The following is a 21,539-nucleotide window of genomic DNA, read 5'->3' on the forward strand; positions in this document are numbered from 1 at the left end:
GTTTTCTTTACCAGATGAATCCTGGAACAGATGAGGGATATTTCCTGAGCTCAGGAGTTTAATCAAGCGCCCCTGGATATAACCCTCCACAGTCCACATAAAAAGAGCCCTAACGGCCTTCATTGGGCTGAATTTGCCACTTAGCCTCCAGCAACTCATTGAATCCCTTCATCTGCAAATATGTTAATAACTAAATCATTAGTGGAAACGCTATTGACAAGATCAAGGATTAAAAATGAATGATCACCTGCCTCTCATGTCTACCGCTTTGTGTCGTGATTGCAGGAAAATTAGAGGACAGGAAGCAAATAAATGAAAACCTGTCTGAATATAAATTAATTTCATTTTGACCTGACAAAATATCTCACTTCCCGAGGAACTTCAAACTCAGCATCTGACCTTGAGGCATGACAGGACGCCGTTTAATACCAGATTTAAAATGTCTTTCCTTGAGGAGGTTTGGGAATCCTGTGAGTAACCAGGGAGACGCTATGATCTTAACGCCCAGGAGTGAGGGGGGAAAAAATGCTAATCCGCACACACGCACGGTAGGAGTTTTATCTTTCATTAGGCTAGGATTAAAAGCCATTTAGAGTTATTGATATTATCTGCCATTAGGCTATGATTAGCACTCACTCCAGTGGCTCTAAATCAGCTGAGGCGGGAAATAAACACTTCAAGGAAGACTGAGATAGAGAGCAGCCTAGCATTATATATAGATGAGGATGAGCCTATGTATTGTTCATAACTTGACCTTGTTTTGTACAAACTTCAAGTCAACTTTAGACGGATAAGAAGCCATTTTTTCTACCATCTAATCAAAGTGAAGTGATTGCGTTTTTTTTATAGGTTTGAGCGGAATTTAGCTTAGCAAGGGCTCCCTCGAATAAAAGCAATGTGATGTTTCCATTTGATTTTGGAATAGTGCAGAAATGTGTCTCTGTGGCAAAGACACGATTATGATACTAACAGGTTTTCTTCAGCAGGATAATATCCACATATTCACACCACTTTTTCAGCGTAAATTCTATCACCAGATGTAAAAAGCTAACGTTAGGCTATAAGGGAACGGCAGCACGGTCACATGACTTCACATCACCACCGCTAAGCTCAAGACGGCTAATGTTCTAGTTGTAGTGCCGTGAAAAGAGAGTCGGAGGCGGTGTATTAAGAATGGAGTTCCAATCTTTATTATCCATTACTTTCAGAGAGGTTAACACATGCACTGCTCTGCCTGATGAGCTATCAGGAATGGCAGCTAAAGCTACAGGTGTTCCCCACTAAAGGGTCCGTGTGGCAACACAATAAGCAAGGTGAATTATGTCCAATAACGTGTCACCACACAAGCCCCCCCAGAATTCACACATAAACAAAATCAGCATGGCGGGGAGGAACGACACGCCGACCCCCACGACTCCTGAGCACGGGAGTCGGAAAAGTGACTCCCGCCTGTGCGGCCCCCGGAAGGGGAGGGACCGGAACAACAGGTCTTAAATCCGTGACAGGGGACGAGGCCGGGGGGCGGCCCCGTCGCGGAGGTCGAGCCAGCACCACAGGCTGGTCCAAGTCCAGGTGAGCAGCCTTCACCCGGTCCACCGAGACGTGCTCGGCCTTGCCACCCAGGTCGACCACCAGGTGCTTGTCCCCGTGCTCCAAGACCCGGAAAGGCCCATCATAAGGGGGCTGCAGGGGGCCTCTGTGCGCATCGTGCCGGATGAACACGTGCTCCGCCGAGCGGAGCTCTGCGGGAACCTGGGACACCTGAGTACCGTGCTGAGTAGTAGGGATCGGAACAAAGGCCTCAGCGGCGTCACGCAGGAAAACCCGCTGGGCCGACGCCGACCAGGGAGCCGATGCATTTGGGAGGAAATCCCCCGGAACTCTCAGCGGCTGACCGTAGACCATCTCCGCTGTAGAACACTGCAGATCTTCCTTAGGTGCGGTCCTCAGGCCCAGCATCACCCAGGGCAGCTTGTCGACCCAGTTACCGTCCGTAAGGCCGGCCTTGAGGGCCGCCTTCATGGAGCGATGAAAGCGCTCGCAGAGACCGTTAGCCTGAGGGTGGTAAGCGGTAGTCCTGTGCAGCTTAACCCCCAAACCGCCTGCCACAGCGTTCCAGAGCTCGGACGTGAACTGAGAGCCCCTGTCTGAGGAAATGTCTGACGGGGTGCCAAAACGACACACCCACGTTGCAATGAAGGCCCGGGCAACGTCTGCGGCTGATGTCGAAACGAGCGGAACCGCCTCCGGCCAACGGGTCGTCCTGTCCACCATGGTGAGGAGGTAGGAAAACCCCTGAGAGGAAGGCAACGGACCAACCAGGTCAATGTTGACGTGATCAAACCTCCTCTCAGGCACCAGGAAACGCTCCAACGGGGCCTTCGTGTGGCGGTGCACCTTAGCGCGTTGACAAGCCACGCACTCCCTGGCCCAAGTCCTCACGTCCCTTTTCAGTCCTTGCCAAACGAACTTCGCCGCTACCAAACGGACCGAAGGTTTAACGCCGGGGTGTGACAGGCCGTGCACAGCCTCGAACACAGGACGCCTCCAGCTGGCAGGGACGACAGGCCGCGCCAGGCCCGTAGAGACGTCACACAGGAGAGTAATGCCCGCGTCGCCGAACACCACGTCCTCCAAGCGCAGCCCCGCGCTCTCCACCTTCAGGGCCTGGACGCCGGGATCTGTGACCTGGTCTGCCGCCATGCGAGTATAGTCCAGGCCCAACTGGACGGCACCGATGACAACCCTGGAGAGGCAATCAGCAACCAGGTTCGACTTGCCAGCCACGTGCTTAATGTCCGTAGTGAACTCCGATATGTAGGACAGCTGCCGCTGCTGACGTGCCGACCAAGGCTCCGCCACTTTTGACATGGTAAAGGTGAGCGGCTTGTGGTCGACAAACGCCGTAAATTCACGGCCTTCCAGCATGAAACGGAAGTGCCGCACGGCCAAATAAAGTCCGAGGAGCTCCCGGTCAAAGGCGCTGTATTTGCGTTCTCTAGGCGTCAGCTGGCGGCTGAAAAAGGCGAGCGGCTGCCAAGCGCCCTCCACCCACTGCTCTTGCACTGCGCCGACCGCGTAGTCTGACGCGTCCGTGGTGATGGAGATGGGAGCCGTAGATGATGGGTGTGCCAGCAAAGCCGCCTGAGCCAACGCGGTCTTGACCTCAGCAAAAGCGCCGTCCGCCTCTGCTGTCCAGTCGATCTCCTGGACGGGGGTCTTGCCTTTCAACGCTTCATACAGCGGCCGCATGATGTGTGCGGCCCGGGCGATGAAACGGTGGTAGAAAGTCACCATCCCCAGAAACTCACGGAGCGACCGGGCTGTGAGCGGGCGAGGAAACGCCGCAACAGCCTCCACCTTCGCTGGCAGAGGTGTCGCACCGCCCTTGGTGACGCGGTGCCCCAGGAAATCGATGTCCGACACCCCGAACTGGCACTTTGCAGGATTGATGATTAATCCGTGTTCGTTGAGCCGTGTGAAAAGGGCTCGGAGGTGGGACAGGTGCTCCTGCACTGAAGCGCTGGCGACGAGTATGTCGTCGAGGTAAACAAACACAAACGGCAGGTCCCGCAGCACCGAATCCATCAGGCGCTGGAACGTCTGAGCGGCATTCTTGAGTCCAAAAGGCATCCGCAGGAACTCAAAAAGTCCAAAAGGCGTTATCACTGCTGTCTTGGGAATGTCCAGGGGGTGCATGGGCACCTGGTGGTATCCACGCACCAGGTCCACCTTGGAAAACACCCCCGTACCGGCCAGATGCGCCGAAAAGTCCTGAATGTGCGGCACCGGATATCGGTCAGGCGTAGTGGCGTCGTTGAGTCGGCGGTAATCCCCGCACGGGCGGAACCCGCCGTTCGATTTGGGAACGACGTGCAGGGGGGAAGCCCAAGGACTGTCGGAGCGGCGGACAATGCCCAGGCGCTCCATGGTTGCGAACTCCGCCCTCGCTACAGCCAGCTTAGAAGGGTTCAACCGCCGGGCCCTGGCGTAGACAGGAGGCCCTCCGGTAGTGACGTGGTGTTCCACGCCATGCTTAGTGGTAAGCGCAGAGAAGGTGGGTAGCGACAGGTCTGGAAACTCGGCCAACAGTCTGAGAAACGTGTCTGCACCTGACAGCGAGCCTGACAGCCCGTCGTACGCTGCGCTGCCAAGTGTGCACACGAGGGAAGAAAACGTTAAGGCATCAACCAAACGCCTATTCTTAACGTCCACTAAGAGTCCATGAGCACACAAAAAATCCGCTCCGAGGAGGGGAAAAGAAATGTCCGCTGTCACAAAATCCCAGCTGAAACGCTGTCCTCCGATGCACAAACACATAGGCCTCACGCCGTACGTGCGAATGGGACTGCCGTTAGCCGTCGTCAATCGCGGTCCGTGCCCCCCACGGGCGACGTCTTCACTCGACGCTGGAACTACGCTCCGTTGAGCGCCCGTGTCACACAGAAACAGGCTCCCTGAAACGCTGTCGCTGACGAAGAGGAGCCTGCACGTGCCGCCGACGCTCAGAGCCACTACTGAGCGCCGGCCCCTCCGTTTCCCGGGGGTTTGTAGCTGCACGGAGCGATGCATCTCTTCGCCCTTGTCCCGAAACGTGCGTGGTAAACGCACTCTCCGGCGTCTCCACGCCGGCTAGCCACAGCCGTGTCCGGCCTCCGCCACGCTTTCTTGACTGCCGGTGGGCCGCTGAGCGTCGCGGCTAACGTCTCTGCCCCGGGCTGTTGCGTAGCCAGGAAAAAACGATCCGCTTCCTCAGCCAAAGCACGGGGCTCCGTGACAGGCGTGTTGGCCAGCGCCGTCTGTACCCGGGGAGGCAAGTGACGCAGGAAAATCTCCGTGAATAAAATACGGGGATCTTCCCCCCCTAGCAGATTTAGCATTTTCTCCATTAGCTGGGATGGCTTGCTGTCTCCTAGGCCTTGAATGTCAAGTATCTGGCGGGCCCTCTCCTTAGCAGATAAGCTAAATGTCTTAAGGAGAAGGGCCTTAATCGCCTCATATTTGCCATGATGTGGGGGGGCTGCGATGAATCCCACCAACCTGGACGACGTGGAGCTCCCCAGCGCTGCTACCACATGGTAGTATTTTAGGTCCCCGTCACGGACCTGTCGGCAGGCGAAATGTGCCTCCACGTGTGCGAACCATGCCTCCGCGGTGTGCTCCCAGAATTCCGGCAGCTTTATGAAAACATCGCGCTCAGCCATGTTCGTTAATTTTCCGGAAACTTTCTCGGAAAAGTCAGGGTCACCAGTGTAGTGCCGTGAAAAGAGAGTCGGAGGCGGTGTATTAAGAATGGAGTTCCAATCTTTATTATCCATTACTTTCAGAGAGGTTAACACATGCACTGCTCTGCCTGATGAGCTAGCAGGAATGGCAGCTAAAGCTACAGGTGTTCCCCACTAAAGGGTCCGTGTGGCAACACAATAAGCAAGGTGAATTATGTCCAATAACGTGTCACCACATAGTCTCCTTTTGTCACATGTTGGCAACCACCATTATTAAGACACATATAAGCTTTGCACATTCATGAGTGGGGTATTTACTGATGTGTTTTATGTCATAAAACAAAACGTGTGCAAAACCAAAGACCTAGTTAAAGGTGGGGTATGTAACTTTAGAGAAACCAGCTCGAGTGCGCTAGAATTTGAAAATACACAACCGGAAAAAATCTGCCACTTCCTTACAGAGCCCCTCCTCCAACACACACGAACGCGCACATGACCAATGAGGGCACGAGATAAGTTTGTGCCCCGATGGAAGGCTGACAGGCAGGTAGGCCATCCAGTTATTTTAGCCGGGCCGGCTCAGATGAATTTTTTTTATGTATTTATTGTCAAAGCATTTGATAAGATGATTCCATGGAATATAACAAAAAGTGTTTCTGAAATCAATTACATACCCCACCTTTAAGGCATTTAACCAACAACACACACACAAAAACTGTTGACTTCAAAACAAGGTATCCCGGAAGTGGTAAAATGCTAACTCATTCTTCCTTTTAGGCTAAATGCCCATCCTTAATTGCTTTAATAGCAGGCTTTTGGAATAACACTGCCCCATTGCTTCCACACAGATGCTAAGGAAGGAAGACAAACCTCATTACCTCTCAGGATTTGTTTTAGCTCCTTCATTTCACTGTGATAAACGGCTTCAGCCAGACCTTGCCCGTGGCACTTGCAGAACACCAACACAAAAACAGAGAGAATTCATGCACGATTATTAAAGATGATCAATGGGAGGGCTTTTTGAGGAATAAACAAAAACTCAAAGCCCTTGAGCCAGTTCACCGTGTGTTTGACAGAAACATGCTAGAAAGCTTATTTGTAATAATACTAATATGCATGTATTGCATCTAAATATATGCAACTATATGCATTCATTGTGTTTTGCTCTGTTACTTTACCTGCCATTTTATATCTGTTCTCAGTTTTTTGCATGATAACTTTAGCCCATTAATTTAATTGTACCGGAATTTGTGTGAGTAAGGTTTTCTCATCTTTTTTTTAATTCCCTTTCCAAACAGCCAGCCTCATCTTCTTTGCCATTTTAATCTTCCTCTAATCTTGTAATCACACACTGAGGAGCTTTAATGTGCATTACGTCCGCTGCTTCCTGACCACTACACTTAAGCAAGAATTTCACACTGGGAATACTTTCTAATTTGCAGCCTCAGCCTGAAGGAGTACTGCGGACGGAGGCGTGGGGGGGGGGTCTTCTCCTCTGCAGAGAAATATTAGTGTGTTAAACCGCAGGTCAGACGTGTCTCTTTCACTCCAGGCAGCTAAATCTTCATATTAATGTGCTTACATACACTTTAACCTCATGTTTGCATATAGCGCCCAGGGCCAATCCAATTAATTTCAACCTACAGTTGGAAGTTTAACCTACACACACACACACACACACACACACACACACACACACACACACACACACACACACACACACACACACACACACACACACACACACACACACACACACACACACCAGTTTGCCTTTTTAGCAATTTCAACACAGAGGCAGTGACATCCTTCTTCATATTTACACAGTTACAGTTTTGGATTAGATCTTAGATTTTGAACGGACAACGTGTGTTACAAATCTAAGGTGTGGTGTTATGACCCCGGATCATTATGTCACCTTTGGCTGTCGGATATCTCTCTTATTTAGTGTGTGTGTGTGTGTGCGCGTGCGTGTGTGTGTGTCTGTGTGTGTGTATGCTGTCTGCTTTTTGTTTCTGCACCATCAAGCTAACATTGTTTTAAAAAAGCAACACACATAATGTATCCTAAACCTCCAGGGGACAGTACTGAGCTGTTCGAGTTAGTAAATGTGTTGCTTGTGAGAAAGACTTTCTGCCATACAAATCCATCACAGTGTGTGTGTGTGTGTGTGTGTGTGTGTGTGTGTGTGTGTGTGTGTGTGTGTGTGTGTGTGTGTGTGTGTGTGTGTGTGTGTGAACTTGTGTGTTCATGTCCTGTACAAAGTATGGTTTTATAATAGTAATCTAGCGTTTAGTTTATGCAGCGCTTTTAGAAGACCCTGTGCATGTTTCGTCAATGTTTTCTGAAGGCTGGTCATGTGTTGTCAAGTTTGTGAAAATGCTTCTTCATTTGTGTTCTGGCACATAAGCGATTTGTTTTGAAGGTGCAGTGTGTTTCTCCTAATGAAAGTGTGTTGGGCCTCTGTAACGCGTTTGCCACCGTAGTATTGTGATGCTTTAAGGTTTATAAAACACATTGATTTGGCCAATTTAAGGACAGTAAACTAACAGTACAAAAACATTATATGGAACAAGTTCGGATCCGTTCTCTAGGGATCACCATGTAACATCCTGGACATTGAAGTAAACAAAGACAAGAACAAAACAAGTTCATTATGAATCAGTTCAAGATAACAACTTCTGGAATCGATTGGATATTGCACCTCAAAAAGGGAATACAATTATTTAGAGTTAGCTTGTACTCAAATCCACTTCTGAGTAATGCAAGCTGCAGTTTTTCTAACAGCCATGGGGAATGTAGGCCTCGTCAATCCATCACAGAGTTTATCTCCGCTGTTGGTCTGTTTGTAACCCAAAGCTAAAATGTAACATTGCATATGAGCCGTCACGTACAGTTACATGGTACAGTTAAAAATAAGAGAAATTACATAACCAAGCTTGACATGTTTTGAACCACCTAATTACTGCTTTAGAAACGGTAGTCTTTTCCAGGAGCAGAACTACAGAACCCAGTGGGAGGATTTCTGAAAGCAGCAGAGAAAACCACAGCATAACAACACAGCAAAGGATCCATTAGTGAATGTAGGACGGCATTAGAGACACTGTTGTGCGTACTCAAAATATGCTTTGAGAGAACAAAACAACTCACAATAGATCGAAACTTTCTGAGGGCACAATTATAGACCCAGCAGGAGATCAGTAAAAGTGTGGTTCTCTGAGAGGAGAAAACAGCAGGTGTTTTAGTTTTGGATATCAATGTTTTAAAGGGACAGTCGGCAATAAAAAGTGCTTGAATGTAGCAACAGACTCAAATATCTGAACAACTTCTTTGACATGCCGATATTATATTCCAGTTGCTACCCAGACAGAGTTTTGATATGTTCAAATCACAAATCAAAACTCATCATTGAAATATATTAAGTGTTGTTGTGAATTTGTACTCTGTAAAGTGCTTTTGAGTTACTTGAAAAGTGCTCTATCAATAACATGTATATTCATTATCCATCCATCCATCTTCTTCCGCTTATCCGTGGTCGGGTCGCGGGGGTAGCAGTTCCAGCAGAGAGCCCCAAACTTTCTTTTCCCTGGCGACATCAACCAGCTCTGACTGGGGGATCCCAAGGCGCTCCCAGGCCAGCGAAGAGATATAATCCCTCCACCTGGTCCTAGGTCTACCCCTTGGTCTCTTCCCAGCTGGACGTGCCTGGAACACCTCCCTAGGGAGGCGCCCAGGTGGCATCCTAACTAGGTGCCCGAACCACCTCAACTGGCTCCTTTCGACACGAAGGAGGAGCGGCTCAACTCCGAGTCCCTCCCTGATGACCGAACTTCTCACCTTATCCCTAAGGGAGACACCAGCCACCCTGCGGAGAAAACCCATCTCGGCCGCTTGTATCCGCGATCTCGTTCTTTCGGTCATGACCCATCCTTCATGACCATAGGTGAGGGTAGGAACGAAAATGGCCCGGTAGACAGAGAGCTTTGCCTTCTGGCTCAGCTCCCTTTTCATTATCACTATTATAATTATTTCAAATTATTGAAACTGCTTTATTTTACTGTCCTACACTCAACATGTTAACTTAAAGGTCCCATGACATGGCCATTTCTACTGATCATATTTCCATTGTTGAGGTCTACTAGAATAGATTTACATTGTGCAATTTTCCAAAATCACATTTCTCATACAGCATCTCTGTAAAGTATGTGTTTTCACTCTCTGTCCTAAACGGCTTGTTGGAGCTCCCGCCCCCCCCCCCCTCCCCGTGAGCCCAGTGTGCTCTGATTGGTCGGGACGTTGCGAGGCCCGTTGCGAGGCTCGTTGCTGCGAGGAGCGGACAGGTTTCCGGGTCGGCGATACAGCGAGAACAAGCGAATCTCATCCTGAGCACACAAACACTCACAGCCGAAGTAAAAACAATAAGTGTGGCTTGATATTGAGAAAGAAAAAGGTTTATAACGCTGTGAGTCAATGGGTCTGCGGAGAGTATTTCTCCGCCATCCCAACTCGTCTATTACCAGCGTTCAGGGAGCTCTATGCAAGTCAATGGGACTCCCTGTTAGTTCTCCAAGGGTCCATTTGGGCCAATCCGGTCATTTGTTGTTGATTTGGGTGTTCACACGTCACAGAACCCAGGAAGCAAACAATGGAAAAAGAGAAATGTCCAACGAGGCGTTCTGGGGCAGCACAGACAGGTCTTCTCTGTGTTAGAGTTTGACTCGCTACAGGGTGCACTTTGAGGGTTTGTGACTCTGCAGACCGTTTACATGCAGAAAAACCTTCATAACACAAGGGGACGGGTAATAACCGGAACAGCATGACATGGGTCCTTTAATGATGTTACTTCCTGAATTAATGTATGTATATGATATGACAGTAAAGAGCTGCAGGAACAAGTGTTACAATCAACATTTTTGCACATTGTGTAAAATAATGTGTTTTTAAAATATGTTTTTGGTTAGTTGCTGGGAATAAGGTTTGTGGCTAGGTTACCTTGAGACGTTTCATCTAATGTCATTGTCAGGAGAACATTTGAGTTGGATCAATACTTTGTTTTAGGACCAAATACAAAACCAATGGTATCCAATCTGTTTCAGTTGTACTAATTCAGCACTAGAAAGAAGGGCTGCATGACGCTTGAAAAGACATTGCAACCATATATTTTCTTCTGCAAAATATCTTGCAGTTGCAATATGAAAAAATACAACTTTCAAGAGATGACAACAACGTATCTTTGTTGGTCAATATCATCCTCTCATCAATCCATCCTCTCCATCTCTCTGAAGCTGAAATATTTCAGTGCAATATAGATTTCAATCTGTGATCGTTGCAATTCTTCTTCTATCTTTTTGATGTTTAGAACTCTTCCTAGCCTACTTTCTTAAATCAGAGTAAATCATGTTCAATCACACAGACTTGTCATGTAGATAAGTCATTGGAAATAATGCAAGTTTTCCTTTAGCGTCAAGCAGGAACCAAATGCTGTTTGTGGTGCGGCCTTAAGGAAACGTGTAATGCAAATGTAGCATACTAATATAAGATGATGAGTACACGTGATGTCTTCTCTTAGTTAGCAATGAGCTCAGAGAAATACAGCATCACACCGCTGCTAGCATGGCAGGACTTTCTCACTTTTTTAACACACATTTGTTTTTACTGCCAACGTCTTAGAAACTCAAACATTTTACAAAACATTCTGACTTGGAGTGATGCTCTTTCGTTGTCAATGGAAGCTGAATGTATGAGCACACAAACAAGGCTAGCTGTATTATTGTGGACCCGATCTATAACGACAGTCAACATGTTTAATTCAAAGCACAACATGCCCCGAGGCAGCGATGGATTATTTTCTGTTTTCTGCAGCTCTGACTGGAAAGATTGGTCTATCTTGCTCTTTACGATGGATTTCTCACTTTGAGCGAAAGTGCAAAAATGGTTACAGAAGCAGTTGGTCTTGTCCACTGAGGGACTGACACACAGTTTTGATTTTATTATTGATGCTTACAAGTGCGAAGGAGTTTTCTGCTCTCATTTGAGATTCTGGCAAGTTTCCCCACTAATCTGTAGAGTAAAACAAACAAAAAATGGAACTAAAATGTGAGGTCAGGTTTGATATAAAACTACACCACTCAATATTCTGTAACTGTACAAACTCAGGTCGGTTTTCTTGGTAAGTGCAGTTCCCTTGGTTGGTGTGAAAGCTGTCAATCGAACCCTCGTGCAGGACCAAACAATGAAAAGGTGGTCCAAGCAGACTTTAATCAGTTGTTTGTTTGTAGTGTAAAAGAAAATGAACAAACCAAAGGGATTTATAATAGCAGATATGTGATTTTAGCATGATTTCAAAAGCTTAATGTATGTTGAATCAGGCTACAATCTATTAATTAATCAAGCAGTCGGCAAAATAAATCACTCTGATTGGCTGTTCAGCTTAGCGAATCATTGCATGAGAAGCGAAACGGAAGTGAGGGACGTAAACAAACTATTAAGAAGGCAAACCTGAGATTTCATTTACCTCCAGCTCTCGACACAGGTTCGGGAAAGCCCCGTGAGCTTCTCGCTGTAGAGAAAATGGAATCCACACGCTATTGGTTGTTTGTTTATATCACGCAGTCTGTTCTTCTTCTCTCGGTTATCACGCAGTCTGTCTTCCGGTTGTTGCCTCTTTTGAATGACGAATACACACTACCGCCGCCTGCTGGTAAGGAGAGTTATTGCCACTCACGCATGCGCAGTGCGTACGTGCTTCTTGGCCGTCGGCTGAAGTCTTTGCGGTGTGTTCCAGTGCGACACATGGCCAAGACGCAGAGACGTGAGGCGACGCAACAGTCGGGTCCGTCAGTTCTTTGGTGTCAGCTTGGTGTGTCCGGGCCTTTAGGAAAGGAGCCACATAGCACATCCTCTGGGGTCCACTTCCACACAGGGCCTTTCCAAGCGACCTTGAGCTGCTTCCTTGCGGCACACTGCCATGGGGGTATTATTATTTCTGACTCAATGTACTTTTTCAGTTCATTAAGTTCATTAAAAAGTGTATAAAACCAATCCCACAGCAAGCCTCAAATCCAGCTCCTGTCTCCCTTCAGCACAAAAGGCTTGTGTACCGATACCAGTCATTCTGCATAACATGTGCTTGATTCAGTTTAATCATACTAATAATGCCTAATAAAGAATATATTTTTCATGAGCTTTGCGTGACCCCAAACAATAACATACACATCACAAGCAAAACAAAATGGCTGCATCGACAAAACTGTCCAATCAATGACTTACCTCATGTCTGCTTAACTTCATCTACTGCTCTTAGTTTGTTTGTGGAAACTACAGTAAGTGTGACCAGGAACAGACCAGAACTCAAATGCAACAATGCATAATATAATAGGTCCAAACCTAATTAACTTAAAGTGTGAAAGCACACTTAGTGTTTTGGTTTTTGGGTCCAGACTGTTTTGGATCAGTGTCACTACTGGCAAGAAACATGACTCCAAATCGAATCAAATCATATTTTGGGGTTGATGCTTGTAGCTTGTTCTGCTAGGGCTGCTCAATTCATCGTATTTTAATCGCAATTACAATTTTGGCTTGCAACGAATTTGTTTTTACGATTTTTTATTTTATTTGATTGGTTTTTCAGTTGAATTATACTTAAAGTTCAGGGTAATCAACTGTTCAAAACATACTGTTCAAATGTCTTTTTTCAATAAATGGATGTTTTCAAAGTAAATGGATAATCGTTTTTAATAATCGTGATATCAATTATTGACCCAAATTATCGAGATTATGATTTTTGCCATAATCGAGCAGCCCTAGTTCTGCTGCCCTCAGGTTGCCCGAAAAATCACTTGAACTAACCTTCATTCCTCTTCAGAGGCAACACCTCCTTTCTGTTTATACCGATCGCACCGTTCAGTTACATAATGGTCTCTGAGCACCATTCTGCTTTCATTTCACTATCTTTATGCAAGAAGCCATTTCAAAACCGACAGTGACAGTATCCCGCTGTTAATATCAGAAGGCGATTAAACGCACAGTGACTTTACAGTCCTGTGGGTATCTGTTTCACGCGCTGACTTCCTTGAATCTCATCACATAAACCACAGCATTCCCTCCTCCGGCTAACAAGTGATGGGAGCGCCATCTGTGGCATTTAAAATATGTATTTGTACTTTGTTGTCATTTACCACCACCTCCATAACGAACAGTGAGCTGTCTGCAGGGGGGGAGCGAGATGTGAAGCTCAGTCTGAAAACCTGCGGCTGGGATGTCTCCACATCTGCAGTCTTAACTTATTACCCTGCTGTGGCTTATGGTCCGTGCATGATGGGTGCGCTGCTGGGTCAGGTGAGATTAACAGAGAGATAGACAGAGCAGAGAGAGAAAGGGAACACAAATGGACATGGCGGAGAAAGAGAAAACAAAACCAAACAGGAAGAATTATAGAAAAAATTATGCAACTAATGCAGAAACAATAGAAAACAAAGCTTGTCAGCCTTAAATTAAATATTCAAGTCAGTGTTACCCACCTCTAATATAATGGCTGTTTCTGTATGACCTAAACTGCAGGAAAAGACATGCACATAAATCACTGAATATAATAATAATAATAATACATTTTATTTTTAGGCGCCTTTCATGACCCCCAAGGACACCGTACAATTTGTTAAAATAAAATAAAATAAAATAAAATAAAAATAAATACATTTAAAAATCGCTAATAGGCAACAGAACATGATAAAAACACAAACAGGAAATCATGGAGGAGACAGTCAAGTGGACACAAATGAAACATATAATGGGGAGCACTACAGTGAGCAGATTTGAACAGGTGGGTTTTTAATTGGGATTTGAATATGGTGATTGTGTCTGACTGTCGGATGTGCGGGGGGAGGGAGTTCCAGAGTCTGGGAGCAGTGCAGCTAAAAGCCCGAGCACCCATGGTGACGAGGCGTGGGGTGGGGACGGTCAGCAGAATGTGTGTGGTAAAACCTGCTTTGAAAAGCTGCAAACAATGTCAATGTCAGTCTGACTCTTAGTGGAGCGCTTTAGTGCCCCATTGTGGTCTAAATGCTGTTTCAGAGGCCGTTACATCGAGACAGGGATAAAAGAAGAGGGGAAAGGGAAGTGTTGGCATTGCTGTGGGTCTTCAAATCCACTTATGTGTGAACGCAAACTCTGACACCTACACAGGAGGAGGTGATGACAGAAATCACAAGAAGATAGAAAGGAAAAGAGCAGGAGGAGAGATAAGGGAGGAGACGAAGCCAAGAAACAGGAGGAAAACATGCAGGAGGGGGGGGAGGAAGAGTGAGGGAGGAAAGAGCCAGCGACACAGCAGCAGCTCTGTGATTCAGCGGGAGGGCAGAGATCCAGGTGGAGGTGAGAGGGGAAGAGGCAGCAGGCATGGAAACAGAAAGAGGAAGAGGAATTGTTGGCAGGAAAAGAACACAGAAAGCAAAGAGGAACCAGCAGAAAGATGTGTCAGGGAGGAGAGGACAGCCGATCAGAAACAGACCCCAACAGAGAAGCAACAAAAGAAGAGAAGCAGCAGGAGGAGAAGAGGTGAAGAGATGTGGATCCTTTGGTGAAGCTGTGGATGTTTCTTTCAGGGAGAAAGGATATGAATCTGTTTTAATTCATTCTCCTCCTCTCCTGTCTTACAGCCGACTGCCTTTCCAGCTCACCTTAGTGATCGCTACTGAGTTTAGGACTTTTCATAATGATGGAGACATAGAGAGGTCTAGATCAGAGGTCTCAAACTCAAGGCCTGGGGGCCAAATCCGGCCCGCGACTTCATTTTATGTGGCCCCGCAAGAGCTTGCAAAGAATATAATACGTTTATTATACGGTTACATGCCACTTTTACAGAAGCAGGTTGCCCATAAACTACATGTTCCACAATGCATCTTGTTTTGTGACATGCCACTGATGAGACATGCAATTATTTGCCCTGGACTTCTTCTTTCAGACGTAGTTAATTACTAAGTTATTATCAAATCCGATAATAATCCAATTCAGAGGCAATAATGTAATATAATACATTATTGTATATATATATATTATATATTTATATAGTTACAACCGGCCCTTTGAGTGCAACCTTTATGCGAATGTGGCCCGCGATGAAATTGAGTTTGACACCCCTGGTCTAGATGGATGGGTACGAGGCAGATTTAAACTCAAAGGAAGGCAGAAAGGGTTTCTTACATTGCTTTCTTGCTAAGAAAAAGCAGAAAAGCTAAAACAAAACACAACATATATTCAGTCAAATACAGAACAGATGAATCAAAGAGAGGATCAGGTGGCAATATGTTGTAAAAGAGGAGAACATAAGCATCGAGGTTTTAAAAGGGTTTCACAGCCATCTGCTTTAATCTCATGCAGGTATCAGGTCTCATCATGAGATTCATCTCCATCATATCCTCCTTTCGGGTTTCTCTCCATCTCTTTGTTTGGAATTATTTGTGTTTCACAGCAGAATAAACTTCCTTTTTACTAATAGCTTAACGCAGGCAGGGCAAACAAGACCTTTCTCATTCATGTTTTCCTTCACAGATACTCAAACAGCAGACCTCTAAATCTTATTCTAAGCTCTCCAACCACCTGCAAAGGCTGCTCTCACACTTACACACATCCTCACAATGTGGCAGCTCTCTGGAGTGTGTGAGCACAGCCGTGCTCAGTCCCAGGATTCCCACCATGCTGCTCTGAGCACCAAATGAACCAGAAAACAAAGCGACACTGATGTTTTACGCACACCACACACTGGATGAACTGGCTTCTGACACATTTGGGTGACAAATGGCGAATGGCTTATGATCATTGTAACCATGGGAGTAAATGAACAGCTAATTAAAATGCGGCAAGAAGGAGTGAGTAAGGGGGACACCAAAATCCTAAATCACAAAGCAAGTCCACAGTCCACTGATAAAACTCACTACTTTCACGTAAATGACTGAAAATTAGGCAGTCATTATTCAAATTAGACTTTCCGTCTCCTTCTTCTTTTAACCGAGTGCTGACGCGTAACCGCGACTCACACCTTCTCAGAACCTAGAGAATCAAATCCACGTACTTTACCCAAATTAACATTACGAGACAATCAGCCGAAATATCAATGAGTCTACTTCTCCAGGCGGGATGACAGAGACATGAAGCCCCAGTTCAGAGCCTCCCCTCCGGGTCCGCGCTGCCCGGACTCGCTCCCTCTCCCCTGGGGAAAGTAGAAAGCGCGCAGCCTGCTCACCTGCTCCGTGTGTCCCGGACGAGCTGCAGAGGAGCAGGGCGACCTGAGCGATAATCCCAGCGACTTTTTTAGTTCCAAAATCCATGATGAGGCGACGGGAGGCTGCAGAAAAGCTGCTGGAGGAGAGAGACGGTCAACCTCTCCTCTACAGCTCCAAGAGAGATCTCCCAAAACCCGAATGAAGGACGAGGGAGAGAGGGGGGGGGGGGGGGGGGGGGGGGGGGGGGGGGGTCAGTGTAGTCTGTTTTCTCAGCTTTTGCAGCTCTGTGGTTGGCTGGAGCCAAACTGAAATGCGCGCTCGCACACAAGCGTGCGCTCAGGTGCAAATGGTCTTTCACCAGTTACAATAAAACACCAACAAACAGCTGCATGACAGATGCGGGTGACATAATCATAGAATAGGCTTCTTTTGCGCTTTTTTAAATGGCCAATTGTGTCCCCACCACTTTTTAAAAGTAAAACTTGTACATGTTCTGAAAAATAGCGTGCACATAGAAATGTAATAAACAAGAACTCTGGTTTAGTGTCAATCTGTGCACTTTGGACTTGTTAGTCAACGTTTCAGAGAAAAACATTAAGGCACTGCACTATTTATTTATTTAATTTAATTTATTTATTTAATTTATTGTATTTATTTTATTTATTTATTTTATTTATTGTATTTATTTTATTTATTTTATTTATTTTATTTATTTTATTTATTTTATTTATTTTATTTATTTTATTTATTTTATTTATTTTATTTATTTTATTTATTTTATTTATTTTATTTATTTTATTTATTTTATTTATTTTATTTATTTTATTTATTTTATTTATTTTATTTATTATAATGTTTTTTTATATGCATTATTTTAATATATATATTTATTATTTTTGCACAATTTCTTTGCACGTCCGTCGGAGGTAGAGTGGCATCTGAGGCTGGCCAGCCCGGTCTCCAGTAAAACAAAATGTACTCTGTTGTCGTATCCACAGAAACAAGGCTACGAAGCAGAACAACATGTGTAAACGTGTAAAACACGCACAGACACAGACACAGAAATTAATAAATATATTAATGTTAGTAAAAAATAAATGTAAATACATTAAAGATATGTGTGTTCTGTTTTATTCTCAACTTATATTTTTTTATTTAAACATTTATTTTTATTTTCTAGTGTTTATTTATTCCTGTATTTATTTCCACATGTATTTATTTAGTGGGAATGCTGACACAGCATTCCCACTATCTGTTATGCTATGCACAACATTATTTATTATTCCGCCAGGTTATTTTGGCTGCTTCTTCCCACATTGAACATTGCAGAAACTCCGTTCGAACATCAAAACGTTCAGCTCGGTCGGGAATCGACATTCATAATTCCAGATATACATCCCATAATTCATCACATTTTTAACTGGAAGTCAATGGAGAAACTCTTCAGACTTGAAAAATCTTCATGCGACTTTAACTGCTAACTGCTCCTTCTTTAACTGCTAACGGCTCCTTCATACTTTCACTCAGAAACCTCATTCCAACTTTAGAATGTTACACATCTTTCTGACATTATTCATGTTAAAAACTTTTAAATCTGATTCTTACTTTTAGAAATATTAAATATTGTTCATTGTAAAGAGGCCTTCTTCAGATTTTCACATTAGTGTGAATTGAGCAGCTCGTTAAGGTGTGTGATCTCAAAGCTAGAGAGGAGGACAGCTTAAAATTCTATGAAATAAAATGGTAGGAAATCAGAATGAAATAAACCAGATGGGTAAGAATGAATTTCCACTGGGAACCACATTTGCAGTAAAAACTCAAACAGGCTTTGTGTTGTGGGAATTCATTTAAAAGGGTTAGCGCCCTATCTGAAATCTAACTGGCAGTTTAAAGTGGACCTATCATGCTATATTTGAACAATATATTGTAGGGCCATACCTATATATTTTTTTCAAAATACCAAACAGATTCTGTATTTTAGCCATGCCTCATTTCGCTCTATTTGCTCTTTTCCAGCCCTGTTTTTGCAGGGGCTGATTCTGTGAGCTGCAGCTGACCACGCCCCCCTGCAGGAGAGGGGAGCGTGCTTTGAGATCAGCTGCTAGGCTGCAGCGGGGAGAAGAGGGGGACAAAAAGAGATCTCTGTCCTCCGTGTTTTACATGATTATATAGTCATTATTCATTTGTTTTCAATAAATAACAAAGAAGACCTTTGACCGGCACTTTTCTAATTTTGTCCGGAAGATTTCAACTTTAACGGACATGTTGACCGGCGTAAAAAAATCGAACTGAAACTCTGCCGCACGGTCCCCTCGTTCCTTGGAAGAGGCAGAGAGGTGGGTGTTTGTCATCTGATGGTGGACTAACCTGAGAGAATGACAGTGCTTGCCTCGACGGGGAGGGATTGCATTGAATTACAGCAGGAGGCGCAAACGCTTGCCTCGGGGAGGGAGAAAAAGAGCCACAGCGGAGAATAAACAGAAGGGCAACCATGGCAACCATGTGCGGGAAGTCTTCTTCTCTGCTTTTGTGGCAGACTACAGCGCCACGTACAGGCCTGGCATATGTACTACAGCGTCTCAAGCGCTTTCGAGCGGCAATGGCCGGTGGTGGCCCAACCCCACATTCCCCTGATAGGTGGAGAGTTGGCCATATAGGCGGAGCTCCTCGTTCCTGACGTCAGAGAATTTTCAAATCTGTATCAGATCCGTTGCAGCCCCGCTTTTAGAGATTTGGGTAAGGAGGAAAAGAGAGAGGGTTGTGTTTTCTGACACTTGGTGAGTTCCCTGACACACCGGGGACACATATTCATGTATAAAAAGACGTACAAAAGTGCATTTTGCACGATAGGTCCCCTTTAAAGCATGTCGTTTCCACACAAACGGAGAAAAGTGGCTGTGGTTAGCTTGAATTTATGTAATAATGAGAAGTTTTTATAGAGGAAAAAACATTTATTGAACATTTTCAAACCAAACGGACATAAATGCACTTATTATTTGCATGTTCAATAGAACCAGTTGCTTTTACTAAAATGTGGTTGTAAATGCTTCCAGCAGAACAGAAAAAAGCCATATCCTTTATATTGTGACAGCTCGAAACAGCAGAAGATGGATTGTGCAAGCTTTACTTGCCATGAAATCTTTGTAATCTACCGTAAGCAATGTGAATGAACAACTTCTGCATCCTGGAGTCATGGTGTGAATTCAAGGTTTTCTTAATATTAGGCGAACAAACCTTTACGGCCTGCAGGAGTTGTGTGTTTGATGCCTTATGGATTATGTCTTTGAATTGCACGTGTGTCCCGTACCCTACTCTACTCTATTACTCTACAACAAACTTGAGTGGTAACAATTGAAACATGAACCTTTTCCTGTGCTAAGTAGCCGTGCATATCAGTCGTGCACTCTGAAGGTTGACACATTAGAAGATAATAGACTCTATGGAAGAAACATCACTGTGCCTTGCATATTATCTATTATGATCTTATTCAGGAACATTGTGTCTTACATTTTTGCCCACAAGACTTATGCAAAAAAACATTCTGAATAAATGAGAGGTGCACTGCGGCATTACATGAAATCCCATTCAATACACACACTACCCACAGCTGGCCATGGAAACCTGAATAAAACATCTCTGTTAGCTCAGATGCACACACGCCTGTCTGTGGACAAGGGGGGGTAATCTTTGTCCCCCACATGGGAGAAGAGATCTTTGTATTTGTTGGTTCAAAAAGAAAGAGGAGAGAGGGAAGGGAAGACGTGCAGAGAGAGTCTGCGGGGGAATCTGATAATGAAACCTACTGAGAGCAAACACAGCAGGGAATCAAATAACACTGCAGCCAGAGTCAGCGAGAAACACAGGATCGCGCACACACACACACACACTCGTCATGAGCATCACACACACACTCGTCATGAGCGTCACACACATCGGTGGCCTGCAGACACACCACACACTGAGAAACCAGCTGGCTGTTTGATGTTCAAATCAGACGGGTGAGAGATTTTAAGAAAAAGGGAAATGCTAGTTAATGCAGGTTTTTCCTGCCGGCTTTGATATCAGTTTAGTCAAATACTTCGTAGTGAGGTACAAAGCAATGCCACCCTTTGATTTGTGGATTTCATTGTTGCAAAAATCATCTCAACATCTTCAGCTTTACCTCCTGAGGAAAGTAGAATGGAGCTTTTTCTATTTTGTTAGAGGAAGATAACCTGTTCCTTAAAGAGGACATATCATACTCATTTTTAAATGCTAGTTAATGGAGAGTTGTATGTCTGCTTTGTTGTCAACGCTTCCCCTTACTTCCCAAACAAACCTTCAGTTTAATTAAATACTTATTATAGGGTACAAAACAACCTTCAGCTTGACCTCCTGAGAGAAAGAAGTAGGTGCTTTTTCTGTTTTGTTGGAGGATGATAACGTGCCGCTGCCTCTCAAAGGTTTGATCAAATCTCCAGGCAGACATGAGCTACAGTGAGTGAACAATCGTTTCATTTCAAAGAGGAACAGTTGTAGCTCGTCGCTGAATGAACTGTGCTTTGATACGATATTTGTCTCAATAGGACAACTTTGTCAAGAGTGAGGCCATGAGAAAATGCATCAGTGGCAAGGTATACGTTTGACAGGTGGATAAATGAGAGCCTACCTGAGGGGGAAGCTTTGATTTGCAAAGTACTGGTTAAGGTCAGGAGCTTTGATAAGTCACAGAAAAGATTAGATCACAGAAACAAGCAGTGGAAATACATTTCATTCACAGTGTCTGCGCACTGGGCTTGAACAGAGCTTGTTGGGGGGATTCTAGCATCTGATCATTGAGTGAGTTGTGGTCACATGATCACTTGATAGTACATTTGTATTGCCTGATACCTCTTGGTAAGAAATGCAGTTTAATGCTTACTGATTTTTGTAATTACTATCTTTTAGACCTCGTTTTACGGAGGACATTTTGACGTGTCACAGCTCAGGTTCTCAGTTCAGCCTGGTTCTACTCGTGTCTTGATATCAATGCCGGTGAGCGTGGAAGTGTGGTCTGCCACAAGCGGGCGGCAGGAGCGGGGCTGTCAGCATCAGCTTGTAGATGGTATTTTAAACT

At 45.1% G+C, this 21,539-nt stretch overlaps 1 protein-coding gene across 1 annotated transcript in view; it reads right to left on the reverse strand.

Annotated features, from left to right (window-relative positions):
• LOC117552640 (contactin-associated protein-like 4) overlaps nucleotides 1-16,626 on the reverse strand; it is a 132,218-nt gene extending 115,592 nt beyond the window's left edge. Inside the window, 1 exon segment of the mRNA XM_034226217.1 lies at nucleotides 16,465-16,626. Coding sequence (XP_034082108.1) covers nucleotides 16,465-16,549 — 85 coding nt within the window. The 5' untranslated portion in view covers nucleotides 16,550-16,626.
• Between the last annotated feature and the right edge of the window lie 4,913 nt (nucleotides 16,627-21,539).

Source organism: Gymnodraco acuticeps, unplaced genomic scaffold (assembly GCF_902827175.1).
Source record: "Gymnodraco acuticeps unplaced genomic scaffold, fGymAcu1.1, whole genome shotgun sequence".
Taxonomy (NCBI): Eukaryota; Metazoa; Chordata; class Actinopteri; order Perciformes; family Bathydraconidae; genus Gymnodraco; species Gymnodraco acuticeps.